This window comes from Lacerta agilis, chromosome 17, assembly GCF_009819535.1.
Source record: "Lacerta agilis isolate rLacAgi1 chromosome 17, rLacAgi1.pri, whole genome shotgun sequence".
NCBI classification, from domain to species: domain Eukaryota; kingdom Metazoa; phylum Chordata; class Lepidosauria; order Squamata; family Lacertidae; genus Lacerta; species Lacerta agilis.
Genome location: NC_046328.1, coordinates 22,268,474 through 22,280,676, shown reverse-complemented (window position 1 = coordinate 22,280,676; position 12,203 = coordinate 22,268,474). Strand labels below are relative to the sequence as shown.

General features: G+C 51.2%; 1 protein-coding gene across 2 annotated transcripts in view; it reads right to left on the bottom strand.

Annotated features, from left to right (window-relative positions):
* PCNX3 (pecanex 3) overlaps positions 1-12,203 on the bottom strand; it is a 48,404-nt gene that overhangs the window by 13,203 nt on the left and 22,998 nt on the right. For both annotated transcript variants that reach the window (XM_033136419.1, XM_033136420.1), the window contains exons 16-26: positions 10,793-10,884; positions 10,387-10,496; positions 9,833-9,938; positions 8,859-8,951; positions 7,912-8,062; positions 7,378-7,525; positions 5,777-5,954; positions 4,036-4,144; positions 3,160-3,289; positions 1,535-1,593; positions 140-355 (exon numbers count right to left, since the gene is read on the bottom strand). In XM_033136419.1, coding sequence (XP_032992310.1) covers positions 140-355; positions 1,535-1,593; positions 3,160-3,289; positions 4,036-4,144; positions 5,777-5,954; positions 7,378-7,525; positions 7,912-8,062; positions 8,859-8,951; positions 9,833-9,938; positions 10,387-10,496; positions 10,793-10,884 — 1,392 coding nt within the window. The remainder of the gene's footprint in view (positions 1-139; positions 356-1,534; positions 1,594-3,159; positions 3,290-4,035; positions 4,145-5,776; positions 5,955-7,377; positions 7,526-7,911; positions 8,063-8,858; positions 8,952-9,832; positions 9,939-10,386; positions 10,497-10,792; positions 10,885-12,203) is intronic.

The following is a 12,203-nucleotide window of genomic DNA, read 5'->3' as shown; positions in this document are numbered from 1 at the left end:
CTGTAATCCAGTCTTCTGGGGCCCTCCAAATGTTTTGAATTACATTTCCCATCGGCCCCAGGAGCAGTCTTCTGTCCCAGGAAGATTCAGCAGGAAGAACTTGGGCTTCTCCATCACTTTGGTCTCCCTGCCGACTTACCACGGAACTCGAGGCCCCGCAGCTGGAAGGTCACCAAGCCATTGCCAATCTCGATGAGGTGCACGAGGGCATTCAGGTAGTCCGAGGCCAGGATGAAACAGTCCCCTGTGGTGTAGTTGCCCCAGCGCCCCAGGATCAGGTCCCCGCAGAGCGTGTGCTGCAAGGAGCGTGTCAGGTGCTCGTAGAAGATGGAGTTCAGGTTGTTGTCATCGGCACCTGCGAATGGGGGAAACCACATGAGCACAAATATGTAGCAAAAGCACAGGGGAGGCAGAGAAGAGCTGTCTTCCAGATAATGTTGGATTCCCAACTCTGCCCTCATCATTCGGAACCCAGAAGGGCTTCCTTCCACAACAGGCAGGCTAGTGATTTGGGCAAAGGAGGGGAGAGGGTTTTCTTTGCCCGTGGTTCATGACTGCTGCTGGCTTCCATGGCAGATCAAGTGTTGCAGCGCCTGCTTTGCACCCAAGAAACTCCCAGAAAGCTAAATGAATCAGCCGACGAGAACTTATCTCTGCCCGAGACCACAAGGAGCCACTGCCAGCCAGTGTCAAAGATCCTGACTCAGTGTAAGGCAGTCTCCTACCTTCAGGGATGGGGAATGCAGCTCAGAGATAGAGCCCCTGCTTTGTGGGCAAAGGGCTGCAGGATCAGTCCCTGCCATCTGACGCAGCAGGACTAGGGAAGGTTCTCTCTCACACCCTGGAGAGCTGCTGCCAGCCAGAATCAGCAATACTGGGCTAGATGGAAAATTAGCCTGACAGGATGTAAGTCAGCTTCCTATGTGCCCTTATGACCTTGTGGCATTCACACTCCAATACCATTTAAGCAGTGCACCAGCTCTTTTATCAACCGTACTGCGCTTTAGCCTGGGAAGTGCCTATGTTTATAAGCAGAGGCAGAGACAGCAGGCATAGCGGATGCATCCTGCTTTTCCAACAAGGAACTGCAGCCAAGGGACAGGTGACTTGTGGAAAAAGCATTAATCACCTCCCATCATTGTGCCTATCAAATTCAAACTCCCTCTGTGGCTGCACTAAAGTTACATCTAATATGGCCTTTAGTCCTTCGAGCCGGCAATGTCTGGATACGAAACAGCACTTATTTAGGAGTCAGACGCACGGAAGGCGGTGGGATTTCCTTTACAGGAAAGCACGCTTAGGATTGCACTGCAAAATCATTTTAAATGTGCGGATTTACATAGAAAGGTGAACGGAGAGCTGGAAAACAGCCATGGAACTAAAGCACAAGATTTACTCTTATGGTACAGTGCCTTTTTTTAGACCAGGTTGACATAAGAAGTGCACTAGGAGCTGGAGAAAACAGTTCTGTGCCTCCCCCCGCCCTGCCGCCAGCCTCAAGCTCTCCAGTAGGGGGCCACCCCTGGAAACACACCTGGGTTGCGGTCAAGCTGCGTAGCCAGTCGGGTGTTGGAATGGTCAACCCTCTTGGTGCTGAGGAGGAGAGAGAGAGATTAGACAAGTGGGGGGGAGCAACCTGTGGTCCTCAGCCTGACTTAGAAATGTCTTTGCAAGTAATCAGTTCGGACCTCTTTATTTTTCCCACAGCAGCCCCCAGGGCAGGGAGGGAGAGAGAAAAGGGGGCAGCTCACCCACTTCTGGATCTGGCCTGCCCACCCCTGGATCCAGTCCCACCCACAATCAGCAGGAATGTGGTCCTTGGCAAAAAAGAAGCATTGCCCACCCCTAGATGAGACCTTTCTCCAGAGGAAGGGAGGCCAAGAGCATGGACCCCGTGATCCAGTGAGGAAGGGCTGTAGCTCAGTGGCAGAGGAGTCCCTTTGCAAGCAGGAGGTTCTGGGCTCCGTCCCTGCCATCTCCAGGTAGGGCTGGGAATTGTCCCCCACTTGAAACTCTAAACAGACAGAGCCACTGCCAGTTTCCCAAACTTGGGTCTCCAGTGGTTGCTGGACTACAACTCCCATCATCCCTAGCTAGCAGGACCAGTGGACATGGATGATGGGAATTGTAGTCTCCAAACAGCTGGAGACCCAGGTTTGGGAAACCCTGGTGTAGACCAAGAGTGGGGAACCTGTGGCTTTCCAGACATCGCTGGACTACAACTCCCATGGGCCCTGGCCAGCATGGCCAGTGATGAGGCATGATGGGAGTTCCCCACCCCTGGGGTAGACAATGCTGGGCTAGATGGACCAATGACCTGTCTCCATGCAAGGCAACGTTTACGTCCCTATTGTAGAAAGCTCACTCCGGAGTCATTTTGGACTCACAGCTGTCCATGGAGGCGCAGGTCAATTTTGTGCCCAGGGCAGCTGTCTACCAGCTCCATCTGGTACGGAGACTGAGACCCTACCTGCCTGTGGATTGTCTCTCTAGAGTGGTACATGCTCTGGTTATCTCCCGCCTGGACTATTGAAATGCGCTCTACGTGGAGCTATCTTTGAAGGTGAACCGGAAACTACAACTAATCCAGAATGCGGCAGCTAGACTGGTGACTGGGAGTGGCTGCCGAGACCACATAACACCAGTCCTGAAAGACCTACATTGGCTCCCAGTACGTTTCTGAGCCCAATTCAAAGTGTCAGTACTGACCTTTAAAGCCCTAAACGGCCTTGGCCCAGTATACCTAAAGGAGTGTCTCCACCCCCATCGTTCTGCCCAGACACTGAGGTCCAGCACTGAGGGCCTTCTGGCGGTTCCCTTACTGCAAGAAGTGAAGTTACAGGGAACCAGGCAGAGGGCCTTCTCGGTAGTGGCACCCGCCCTGTGGAACGCCCTCCCACCAGATGTCTAAGAAATAAACAACTATCTGACTTTTAGAAGACACCTAAAGGCAGCCCTGTTTAGGGAAGTTTTCAATATTTGATGAATTATTGTATTTTAATATTTTGCTGGAAGCCACCCAGAGTGGCTGGGGAACCCAGTCAGATGGGCACACACTACTACTACTACTACTACTACTACTACTAATAATAATAATAAGCGGCCGAGTGGCAAGGGAGGTCGGCTCCAGGGTCTCCCTGCAACATGCTCAGCACTCACTTGTAGTCGCGCTCCCAAAACTTGACGGGGCGAGCATAGGACATGATGAAGACGGCGCTGCCCAGCAACGGGTTGAGAGGGGTGGAGAACAGAGCAGATAGAACAGCCTGGACAAACAGCATTGCAGAGTCTGGACAGGCAGGCAGCAGTCAAGGAAACGTCAGCGTCAAGTTCAAAAAGGACAAAGTCAAATACCCGGCTACTCTTGCTGCTGGTTCAGTGTCCAATGTAAGCACACCCCAGGTGCTGAAAGTTACAGCCAGCCAGCTGCTCTCTGTCTCCAGCATTCACCAAAACAGTGTACTGTAGGAACGAGTGTGATGCACTGGGATCTGGGAGACCAGGGTTCACACCCACACTCAGCCAGGAAGATCACTGGGCGACCTTGGGCCAGTCACAGTCTCTCTCGGCCTAACCTACATCACAGAGTTGCTTTGGGGATCAAATAGAGAGGCGGAGAACTATGCTGAGCTCCTTGAAGGAAAGTTGGGGGTATAGATAACAGGAAACAAGTAAAAATGTTGACCGTGGCAGCTCCAATTCAAGCTACTGAGTCACTGATGAATCGAATCTTCCTAGAAGCAGCTTATGTTGCCCACCAGAGCATCATGTGGCAGTGAATCCCACTGGTTAAATGTGCAGTCCTGAGTCTGCTGCCACTCGTGTTGGATGACGGGGGTTGTGTTGAGAGCAGAGGACAGAAACGGAGTAGGGGGAATTATTCCCGTTTGCATCGCTCATCATTTGTAAAACACTCAAGCGTTCCTCCACCAAGTAAATTTCTTAAAATGAATTGAATTTAATATTACTGAGAAAAACTCTGAATGTGCTGCCCCCCACCCCCACCCCCTGTCTGCCGCAATAGGAAAAGGATACGAGGTACGGCGAACGGCTGAGCGAAGGCGTGGAAAGCAGAGCCCCACGTGATCTGCCAGGGGGCGATGTAGGTGAGCACAAACCGGAGCTTGTATAAGAGGTCCCACAGCTGGAGAGGGGATGGGGTGCGGGAAAAGAAGAACAGAGAAGTTTACCCACACGGAGCTCAGTCTAGCAGTAGAGACTAGCGGATCAGATGGAGAGGGAGCAGATTTGCCCCACTCCAGAGACTGGGATGGCTAAGGGACAGGTCCCACCTGAATTTGATAAAGGAAAAATTGCCCATCAGAAGTCTTGGGTCACCTTCCCCTATTCCCAATGGGTTGGTCCACAATCTGGGGAGTCCCTGCCTGTCCTGCTCCCCTGCCCCTCCTCTTTGACCTGCACCAGACACTCCTCATCAAAGACTGCACTGCATGCCACTTCCAAAACTCCTTCCTTCCTTTTTGAGTTGCTATGCTGCCAGGGATTGGCTTTTTATCGGGTAAAGAAGACAAAAAGCCCTTCCAGATAGCGGGTGACAATGATTGTGCAGTCCTCCGGACAGGGTAACCCAAAACTCTTGGGTTCCCTCCTCAATCCACTGAAAAGGAATGAGAGGTACAAATGGTTAAAAGCAGCAGCAGCAGCAGCAGCAGCAGCAGCAGCAGCAGCAGCAGCAGAAACCTTTGGTTTGCCTTTGTTTAAACTGTAAGGCGGCTAATGGGTTTACTGCATTTTTGTATGTTGCGAACTGCCTTGGGAATGCCAGTTGAAATGCAGGCCACAGATCTACTGAAAAATAAAAATAAAACCAACCAATCAGTAAATAAACAGAAGGCAATCTAAACTCAGGAGCGCAGGACGCAAACAGGAACTACCGTGTTAGAACGAGCCAATTCCTCAATTGCAAGGATGGAGCCAGCCACTGGATACCAGTGGTAACTGCAATAGAAGGTTGCAGTGCAAAGTGCTCCAGTTCATAGCTCCAGCCAGCCGTGCCACCTTGCAGGATACTCCATTCCATTCACCTTTCCCACACCATCCATTTTCCCTTCCCCAACAGTCAGCTAGCATTCCACGGACACTGAGCCACACTCAATTCTACTTTGGGCTGTTTGAGGTTCCCCTCCCTCCCTGCAAACTTTTGAGTTCTCCTGAGCCTGGTGATACTTCCTTGCTGTGAACGGACAGTGGAATTTCTTTTGGCTATGTAAAAGCCAATGTCGTGCAGTGGTTAGAGTGCTGGACTAGGGACCTGGGAGACCAGGGTTCAAATTTGCTCTTTTTGTAAGTGATGGAGCTCACTGGGTGGTGACCTTGGGCCATTCGCTGTCTCTTAGCCTAGTCTACCTGACAGAGTTGCTGTGAGGATAAAATGGGGAGGAGGGGAAGCCACCTTGAGCTCCAAGGAGAAACAGAAATCAAATAAATGAATGAATGAATGAATAAAATACAAGAATTCACACTCAGAGAAGGAGTTTGATATTAGTTCATAGAAGATCTGCTATCACTTCCCAAATGAATGGCACCAAGTCAGAGGAAGGCACTGCAATGCATTATCCTAGCCCCTTGGACCCCAAGCAAAGCTGCCTGTTTCACCACAGGCGTGGTGCTGATAATGCCTAGGTTGCAGGTTCCATCGCTGTATGGGAGAGCTACATATTCCTGAATTGCAGGAATGATCCTAAGGGTTCCTTTCAACTCTATGATTCTAGGACTCTCCTCCCGACAGGAGAGGGGGGTTCAGGTCAGCACCCACCTTGCTAAAGAGGATGGACATGACAAAGTAGTCGGTGAGGAAGCGCTCGGAATACTGCTTGTAGTCAAACTGGAAGAAGAGGACAGTGAAGCCCAGGGCGACGTACTGCTGAGGGGGGCAGCAGAAGGAGCAGCGCAGAAGTTTCATGCCTGCAATGGTGATGAGGAGGGCTCGGCAACTGGGATCAGAGGGGAGGCGGGGAAAGGGAAAAGAAGAGAGAATATGTCACTCGTGCATCTGTCCTCCACCCCCAGCAAAAAAAAAATAAAAAGGGAAACCTAGGTTCATTGCACAAAGTTTATTGCTAGCCAAAGGCATTTGGAGGTCAGCGCTCATGATTTCTGATCACAAATGGATCGTGCAAAGCTTTTGCAAAATGTTTTTTCTGCAGGCTATGCACACCGCTCCTGCTATTCGTGGGGAGAACCCAAGAGCTAAATGCAGACACAAAAGTTCCCCTCAGTCCCCCACCCTCCCGGTACGCTCTGGCTTCTGGGATTCTGCCAGGTGCAGCCCACTGACATTCAAAGCACAGCTTCATAAACGCAACAGCTAGAAACTCACTTAAACACAAACATAAGCACACACTTTCAGTTCAGTTCTAACTCCTCAGCCTGGGCAGTAACAGAAGTACACACACAAAAATCCAGTCTTGGCCCTCAACGGCCAATGCTATTAGATCATTCTGAGCAAATGGTGAGCAAGCACAGGATTTCATATTGCAAATTCGGTATGCTTAAGGATATTGGCTTCTTAGGCTGATCATTTGCTACCCTTTGCTTGGAAGTTATGTAGACATCTCAGAAGTCAAAAAAATGGTTGGAAGAGGCACGAGTGGAGTTTCTCAGTGCTCATGGCCCAAGTACACACCCACACCCAATCCCTGTGATCAGCAAGCACACAACAAATTCTGAAAATGATGCAGTTACACAAGGGTTTTCTGACAGCCATAATTTAGAGCAGCTTTCCCCAACCTGGTGCCCCCCCCCCAGATACGTTAGGCTACAGCTGCCATCAGCCCCAGTTAGCATGCTGATCGGAATTGTGGTTCAAAACCTCTGAAAGGCACCAGGTGGGAAAAGACCACATTCACAACATACTTTTAAACGCTATGATACCGCTTTAAGCAGTCATGGTTCCCCCCATCCAAAATCCCAGGGGCTGTGGCTTGTTAAGGGCGCTGAAGGTTGTTAGGAGACCACTATATTCCCCACACAGAAATACAATTCTCAAGAGAGCTTAAACAATTTATCTCTCTTCACGGGGAAGTCTGGGAATTGCAGCTCCATAAGGAGAATAAGGAGGCTCCTAACAGCTCTCTGCACCCGTAACAAACTACAGCTCCCAGAATTCTTTGGGGGAAGCCATGACTGTTGAAGTTGTTATCATACAGCTTTGAATATATACAGTGCAAATGTAGTCTTAGGGAGTCATGTTTTCCTGGTGTAAACATATTTGGCACTACAGAACCCTTAAGACAGCTTTCTACCCTGAAGTGCAGAAGCTGACAGAGAGAAGGAGAGGGAGGGAGGGAAAGTCCACCACAGTGGCCCCTCCCACTGTACAATGAAGTTGCAGCCCAGTGTGGGAGTGGGACTTACTAGATGCAGAACTTGTCCTGCCGAGGAGTGCTGACAAAGTGGGCATCGATGGTGAGAGCGTTGAGCACCACAGCTGGGTAGATGAAGTATTTCTCAACACACTGTAGCCAGGCGTAGAGCTTCTCAAACCACATCAGCTGGGCAGCACCTGGAAGACGTTGAGTGGAGGAAGGCACACAGGAACATAAGATGATGCTCAATCTCACCTGCTTGGCCCATCTAGCTGAGGACTGTCTTCACTGATCGGCATCAGCTCTCCAGGGTTAGAGGCAGGGGTGTCTCTCCCAGCCTTACCAAGAAATGGCAGGGATTGAGCAACAGTGCTTCCCTGGGGGCTCAAGCCTTGCTGCACTGCGTCTCAAGCCTACCTAAAAGCTCTGCTTTGTGTCATAAGAAGTCCAGGTGCACAAAGGCATCATCCCATGTCTGCACCATCCCAGGGCTGAGCTGAGAGCAATGAGCCCTCCAAAGGCAGCCTCTCCCTGCTCAAGAGCTCAGAGGAACATCATGTTTACATGTACCCGGGGTACTTACTGCGCACTTCGAACTGGCTGTACTCGCGTGGCTTCAGCACCGGCTGCGAGAGGCAGAACCAGGGCAGCTGCTTCCGCAGCTGGGGCAGCAGGTAGTGAGTGACGAAGCCCACCAGGCCGGCCAAAGCGTAGAGCACGTAACCTAGAACAGACTGGGAAGGGCAGAACGAGAGGCGGGCAATGCAATAAAGTACAATGCAGGCACATAAAGGGTCTCTGTTACGCATGTTAGCTCAGAGCACCTGCTCACTGTTTTTCTACTATGTGTGCAGGCTTACTAACTAGACTAAGTAATGCCTACCTGCCAAGGGTTATCTAAGTGAGCAGCTCAAAGAACTGTTGGACTGCCTGGGGGTCGGCAGCAGGGGGACACTGGTGTCAACAAGCTGGGCAGAAAATAGCTGTCAATAGAGCATGAGACTCTTAATCTAGATGACCCTGATTGTCCCTTCACACATGGTTCGCAGGAGGTTTTCAATTTTCTCTTTAAAATTCTCGGGCGGGGGGGGGGGGGTTGCCACCTGATCCCCTAACCCAATTCTTTTTCTAGGCCTTCACAACTATTCCCTGGATAGCTCAGTCAGTTAGAGTGCAGTGCTGATAACACCAAGGTTGCAGGTTCAATCCCTGTATGGGACAGCTGAATATTCCTGCATTGCAGGCGGTTGGGCTAGATTATTGCCAGGGTCGCCTCCAACTCTATGATTCTATGATTGCCTTCCTTCCTTCTACCTCTAGTATCACCCCCACCACCCCCACTGGCTCCAATCCAGACATCAGCAAACCTGTGACATCACCAGACCCCACAGATCTCCAAGTTTTTGGCTCTGGAGCGCTGGGCACCTCCTTGGCAACCAGTGACACTCCCTGCACAAAGCAGCACCCAAGCTCCTATGGAGCCACTGTCTCCCAAACCCACCAACGCTACGCCTTTCTTCCCACGGGTACCTCAAGAGCGATGAAGACGGTGCTGGCACTGATGGCAAATGTCAGGACAGCGATGACAAGGCACATGACCAGGTCTGAGTGAAGGATCTCCCGCTGCGTAGGGGCGAGGAGGAAGAGGAAGTGAGAAGCTGGGACTTTCTCTGTGCACATCGCCCTTTGCTTTAGAGGTGGCTGACTGGTTGCATCTGGGACACAGACACCTGAGCCCCACACCCTCCATCACAGCCCATCACAGCTTTCTCTTATGGATGATCGCTACTATGTCGATATTTTAAGCCAGACATGTCCAACTTTCAAGAGACTGAGATCTACTCCCACTATAAAATAAATGGCAGTGATCTATCAAAGTTGTTGAGCTTTTTTGGGGGGGGGGAAGGATCCCACGATCCACCACAGACACTGGTCGATCTAACAGTAGATAGCGATCAACCTGTTTTAAGCTGATGGACCACTCTGGGACGGCCCGTTGCTAGGAAACCATTTATCAGTGAAGAAGTAAAACTGCATAGGGCAGACCCCCTTCTTTTTCCTTTTTCAGGCTGCTGCCCCACCCACCTCACCAACAGGGATGGACAGAGCAGCCTGAACTCAAACCACATCTATTTTGCACGTGACCAACAGATAGCCCCTTTGCAAGCGCAGGTCTTTTTTATTTAATCCACATAAAAGGCAGTTTATGGGCTGTATTTCAACTTCCCCACTCCCCCTACTTTTTAAATTTTACAGCTCATAGCCGGTTGGAGAAGCGAAGAATCACCGTTGCTTTAAAATGTGGATGGAAATTCCCCGGGGGGTGATAGCGTGCTACCCTTCCCTGGGATGTTGCATGGAAAATAAAAATTAAAAAGGCAGCTCTCCTCCCGACGCCTGGCTCAGTGCAGACTACGCCCAATTTGCAAATGAATTTGGGGGCTGTGCCTCAGGCGAGCTTTTGAACACACACACACCCAAATTCCTCAAGCCTCCTTACTCACCAGGGAGCTGCGTAGTTTCTCAGGCAGCGGATCCTTAATTCCAAGTGGGGGGCTCTCCACATTGCGGTTTTCAAATTCAGGGAAAAGCTTGCTCCGTATCAAAGACCTGTCCCGTCCGGGGGAAACGAACAGGGAAGAGAAGAACTAGGGTTAGGAAATCCCCAGCAGGCTCATGCCTCTTCCCACATCAATGGGGAGTCATAGAATCACAGAATTGTAGAGTCGGAAGGGGACCCCGAGGGTCATCCAGTCCAACCCCCTGCAAACGCAGGAATCTCAACTAGATTGCACATAACAGACAGCCATCCAACCTCTGCTTCAAAACCTCCAAGAAAGGCGAGTCCACCACCTCCCATAGGAATCTGCACCACTGTCCCCAGCAATCCTCCCCTCTCTCGTCCTTCCACCTCCCAGCAGCTATTGATAGCAAACTCTGCTCTCCACCCCCCCCCCCACCCTGGAATTGTCTCCCTGCCACTCAGGAGTCCCAACTCCCTCCATGCTCTCTGCTGCTGCAAGTTGCACTCCCCATCCATCCCGGGTGGGATACAGACCAGAGCACAGTAGGGTCACTGCTCTGGCGGCTCAGGTGATACGAGAGTGCCATGAGGAGGCCACAGAAGACGGAGAAGAGGACGGGCACGTGCTGGTCACCCCACGGAGTCTGGGAGAGAGCAAAGGGGAGAGAAACTAAGCCAATCAGGCTCAGAGAAACCGCAACACCCTCAAAGCCCCCGCCTGAAACTCAAAGCCAGCAATACACAGCCCTAGCAGACAGCCAAAAGCGGATGCCCCGACCTAGACCTGATCTGATGGCACCGTTGCTTCAGACCAAAAGGTTGCAGTGTGACCAAAAAGCAAACCACCTGAACCTGCCTTGGAGCTCAATGCCAACACCCAGCCCCGGCCCATTCCCCAAAGGCAAGTCTGGCCCGTTTGCTCCCCACAAAAGTCAGGTACCTTGATGGCCCCAAGGCAGAAACCATACAGAAGGGCGGCCACGAGGAGGCTGCGCAGGAGAGCAACAAAGGCGGTGAGGGGACTGGTGGCAGCTGTGGGTGGGGAGAGAGAGAAAGAGAGAGAGAAAGCAGCACCATAAATTATCATCATTACAGTCGTACCTTGGATCCCGAACGCCCCGGAACTCGGACATTTTGGCTCCCGAATGCCGCAAACCCGGAAGTGGGTGTTCCGGTTTGTGAACATTCTTTTGGAACCCGAACCTTTGATGTGGCTTTGACGGCTTCTGATTGGCTGCAGGACCTTCCTGCAGCCAATCAGAAGCCACGATTTGGTTTCTGAACATTTTGGAAGTCGAACGGATTCCATTCAACTTTCAAGGTACGACTATATTATTACAATTAATGTATCAATTGCCTTCTAAACCACTGTCTCAAGGTGATTTACCCACAATAATTATAAATAGTTAAAAGCACAAAAGCAACAAGTAGGTTTAAAACAAGACTGAAACCCTAACAAAGTAGAAACTCATAGGTAAGACACACTTATCTAGCAGGGAGAGCTTGCCGGAACAAAAATGTCTTCAACTGTTTCTGGACAGTGCGGATCGTGGGTGCCTGGGTGTCATCTCTGGACAGGAACAGTCCACAGAACAGGGGCTACAAGCCCTGCTCCTCTGAGCTACTGCAGAGGCGGCTTCTGAGATCTTAGGAACTTGCAGGAGAAAATTTCCTGCAGACCACAGCAATGTACTGGGTTGTATAAGGTGCTCTCTAAAGCGACCTGGGCCCTGAGCTGAATAGGGTTTTATTTGTCAGTGCCAACACCTTAAAATTGGCCCAGTAGCAGATAAGCACTCAGTGCTAATCTCACAAGCAGGGCGTTGTACGCTGGCTCCCTCTCATCTGCCCCATATCACTCCTGCAGCCACAACCCAAGCACAAGAGCACTCTCGCCTCCTGTGGCTTCCAGCAACCAGTACCCCACCACGGCGATCCCTGCAGAGTCACAATTAGGCGTGATTCCTGCGTTACAGGGGGATGGACTAAATGACCCTGGGGGTCCCTTCCAGGCCCTACAGTTCTAGGACACTAATTCTTGTGGGCGGAGTGGAGGAGGAGGTGCAGCCCACTCCTCAGTGTACCTCTGACCCTGTTATTTCCACCTGCCTCTGCATCAACAGATCAGGACAGTGGAGGAAGACAAGGGAGAGCTTTTAAAACATTTCAGGGGCTGACAAATTGGTTTGAAGGCAGGGTGGAGTCACAGCTACGAGTGGATGGACCTCCTGACCCAGTCCCTCAGTTCCGAGCCCCTCCACCTTCCGTAGCGCCTCTTGCAGCCTGCACTATGGGAGTCCCATCTTGGACCCATGGTTTGAAGTGCTGCAGTCCATACCCAGCTCCACTAT